The sequence below is a fragment of the Garra rufa genome, unplaced genomic scaffold, assembly GCF_049309525.1.
Source record: "Garra rufa unplaced genomic scaffold, GarRuf1.0 hap1_unplaced_005, whole genome shotgun sequence".
Lineage (NCBI taxonomy): Eukaryota > Metazoa > Chordata > Actinopteri > Cypriniformes > Cyprinidae > Garra > Garra rufa.
The window spans coordinates 568,852-573,079 of NW_027394280.1; the positions used below are offsets into that span (position 1 = coordinate 568,852).

General features: G+C 34.9%; 1 protein-coding gene across 1 annotated transcript in view; it reads right to left on the bottom strand.

Annotated features, from left to right (window-relative positions):
* The window catches only part of LOC141312745 (uncharacterized), a 10,782-nt gene extending 8,230 nt beyond the window's left edge, over window positions 1–2,552 (bottom strand). Inside the window, exons 1-3 of the mRNA XM_073832621.1 lie at window positions 2,474–2,552; window positions 2,125–2,357; window positions 1,388–1,537 (exon numbers count right to left, since the gene is read on the bottom strand). Coding sequence (XP_073688722.1) covers window positions 1,388–1,537; window positions 2,125–2,357; window positions 2,474–2,552 — 462 coding nt within the window. The remainder of the gene's footprint in view (window positions 1–1,387; window positions 1,538–2,124; window positions 2,358–2,473) is intronic.
* Window positions 2,553–4,228: the final 1,676 nt, after the last annotated feature.

The following is a 4,228-nucleotide window of genomic DNA, read 5'->3' on the forward strand; positions in this document are numbered from 1 at the left end:
AGTAATTAGTTATATTACAATATTACTGTCTCTAAATTGTAATGCGTTACACTACTTTTAAGTTACTGTTGAGTTACTTTCATCAAAATATCCACAGATTATAAAATGCCAAAAAAAGTTTATAGCTGCTCACATTAAGTTTAGGATAGCTAGCATAAAATTATAAAACATATTTAGGTAGGCCTACCGGTATGTCTATTAATGTTACGTTGTAGTTTAGGTTAAACACAGATAAGCACAAAACTCATTAATACTTTCAGAAATAACACCGGTAAATAAGTGAAGTGTTATAATGTACAATCATTAAACACAATGAATAGCCTATAGGCTATTTTAAATGGTTTTCAGAACAAAACAAGAATGAAGAATACAAGTTGCTAAACAAGCCAAAACGAATGAGGGTAAAAGCGAAACTAAAAACAAACGGTGTTGTTCTCGTGCAGCCTACCTCTCTCATTCTGCATCAATCCAATTAAATGTGTCCATATTCGTGATGTATTTGAATGCTAAACTATTATGTAAACCAGGATTTGTACTTAACGCGCTTATAAAACATCCTCCTCACATGAGCAAATATGTGTTTGGCTCGAGCTCAGGCTGACGGCACGGATACTATGCAGTACGCACTATTTCATTTGACCAGTGACTGTATTTTATTGTTATAATTAACAGACTGCAACTTTTGCAACGCTGTGTGTGCGTGAGGCACCGGGGCAATCGAATAGCGGAATAACTCCGTCATTTTTGGTCATACAGATCATTTATAACTGCAGTGTGTTTACTTTATTTCTGTCATCTTGGTTTCCTTTCCGTGAACTTTCGTAGAGCGCCACTCCACACAAAAGTGAACCAAACTCAGCAGCATATGTCACTCAGTCTTTTCGTTTTGAAAATCAGATATATTTCGCGTATTCATCCATTTTATATGCGGACTATGATTTAATAAAAACAGATTTAGTCATTTTTAGCTTAATTTTTGTTGCTTATGCGCTCGTCCGTCATTTTTTCTCTTCTCCGACTCCGCAGCTCTCATCGTTAGTTTAGTGTTACGTGGCACCAGTCTAGATGTTTCTAGGAGTTACTCGTGCTGTTTTCCATAACGGGAGTGCGTCCATCTCATAAATGTAGAATCCGTCTCTGCAGTCATCTCAGCCATCGAATTCCAGCAACAGGAAGACAAAATATTTTACTTGTGGACTTTTTTTAATTCACAAATTAATGTTGAGTTAAAATATGTTGATGTAACTTGCGTTACTGAGATTGTAACGAGTAATATTATTACCCAAATTGTATTAGTAATGCGTTATATTACCGCGTTACAGCAAAAAGTAATAAACTACTGTAACATATTACTTTTGTAATGCGTTACTCCCAACACTGGTGCTACCTCCCTCCTTTTTCCCCTTAATGCTTGAGAAGGATTTGGCTGAGGTCGAACTGGAGTAGATTCCTGTGCTGCTGCTGGTGGTGGTGCTGCTGCTGGCTGGTGAATACCAGGGCTTGGTGGATCGCTGACCATTGAGTCACCTATTGGACTCTGTGGGGGGAAAAAAAGAGAAGAAAACACCAATGAATACACTACCAGTCAAAAGATTTTAGACAGTAGATTTTTTATGTTTTGTTTTTTTAAAGAGTCTGTTCTGCTCACCATTTATTTGATCCAAATTACAGTACATTATATTTGAATATATTTTAAAATGTAATTTTTATTCTTTAATTAAAGCAAAATTTTCAGCATCTTCTGTCACATGATCCTTCAAAAATAATTATAATATTCTGATTTGCTGTTCAAAAACATTTTTATTATTATTATTATTATTATCATCATCAGTATTTAAAACCGTGAATATTTTCATTATTCTTTGATGAATAGAAATATTCAAAGATCAGCATTTATCTGAAATAAGCTTTTGTAACATTCTAAACTATACCATGCAAAAGCTTGGAGTCTACTAATTAAATTTTTCTACATACTAATAATAATGTTTTTGAGTAGCAAATCAGAAAATAATTATATTGCAAGTATATAAGCAATCCTTACATCCTTATACCGGTCTACATGTAAAACATACAATAGGCTTACATTAGTAAGACTACATAGACTAACGTTACATATCTTGTCACCTCACTCTCTTCTCCTGCACTTTCACATATTGCATTTAAAATGCTTTCTGGAGTTTCAAAATTTGTAGATGTCGGTCTGTCCTGGACATGGGGATCCAGGAACGACATGACACCCAGGAACTTCCATGAGCGTTTAAAGCCTCCCTCAGAACCACTTCTCCTGTCTTTCTCATTTCTCCTTTCACGTTTGTACTTGTCCCTCAAGTATTTACATTTCCGACGGCAAGCGTCGCCTAAAAGATAAGTTGTCAGCTGTTGACGGTATTGATAACTGTTGCTGAGCAAAAATTAATGCTAGCTAATAGCTATGTGATTTGTGTTAACGACAAGTAGTAGATGACACACTTACCTGAATAACCAAGGATCCGTCCAATCTGTGCCCACACAGCCTCTTTGTGATGTATGTTATGATAGAGTTGTTTACTCATATCATACAACTCATTGTGCTCCGAAACTAGTATGATAAGTTTATCTACCGGCAACTTCTCCATTTTTTCTTGTTGTTTTTGTTGCTATGGAAACGATAGGTCCCGCTACTCGCTTGTCATTGGTCAGCTGTCAAAAAAACGCTTGACGTAGGGCGTTTTCTTCAAAAAGTTCAACTTTTTTTAACTTAAAAAGACGCTCTGAGCTGCAGAAAAAGACGCCGGCGGTGGCGTTTAAAAAAGCGCACAGGGCTTTTTTGAAAAGACGGTTTACTCCATAGGATTAGAATGTAAACCAGACGCTGGCAGTTTGGAAAAGGACGCCAAGTATGAACACGGCCTTAAGTAGGCTTACACTAAATAAAGCATTACAACTGTATATTTAATAGTTATGATTTATTTAACATAGTAAAAACTCTTTAATTGATGCAACAATATCCATTGGTTTAAAAACTTTAAAAGCACAAACCTTTCTTCACGTGAATCACAACAGACGAGGAGCGCGCGCAGCTTTATGACGTCACGTCACCAGAGCAAAATAAAAGTCCCATTGGTGCACTGGGGTCCGTTCTTCGTACCTCGCTTACTACATCCAAGATCAAATGACACATCTAAGATCAAATCATCGTGCTAACTATGAGCTCGCTATTCCGGTTCTCCGAACGCACCTGTTGTTTATGATTAGTATAGCTGGATGAAGTTATTTGAGATCACTGGGTGGCTTAAAAGGGGATACGTATCGATAGTAGAAACATTGATCGGCAACTCTTTGATTGGTCGGCGAACATGACGAAGGAGCGCGCTCAGTATTTTTCTGCAGCAGAGCAAGAACTCTTGATTGAGGGATTTCAGGAGTTTCAGAGTTTATTTAAAACGCAAGGGAACACTGCAAAGGCTGGAAAAGCAAGGAGAGAAGGCTGGCAAAAAGTTGTGAACACATTAAATGTGTTAATGCTGCCCATGTTACATGTTTTTTCCTTGATATGCTATTTTATTTATATTTTTATTTTTTTATACACTACTGTTCAAAGGTTTGGGGTCAGTAAGACTTGTAATAGTCTTTAAAGAAGTCTCTTATACTCATCAAGGCTGCATTTATTTGATAAAAAATACAGAAAAAACAGTTATAGTGCAAAATGTTTTTACAATATAAAATAATGGTTTTTTTATTATTATTTTAACATACTTTAAAATAGAATTTATTCCTGTGATGAAAAGCTGAATTTTTATCAGCTGTTACTCCAGTCTTAAGTGTCACATGATCCTTCAGAAATCATTCTAATATGCTGATTTATTATTAGAATGATCAATGTTGGATAATATCAACAGTTGTGCTGCCAAATATTTTTTGGAACCTCCGATATATATATATATATATATATATATATATATATATATATATATATATATATACATACATAAAACAATGTAAATTATTTATTATTAACTTTTAATATTTAATATATATATAATATTTATATAATATCAAGATCACGCAAAATCGTCAACAATCAAATCCAGCTAACTTAGTTAGCGAGGTACGAAGAACGGACCCCTGCTCTCTAAACTCACAAACACATCTTAGAAATGTTGATTATAGAATAGAATTTCGTACTCATGTGATGATGCTTTTCTAAAGTTATTAACATCGTGAATGTATTAATAATATTCTCCTTTTT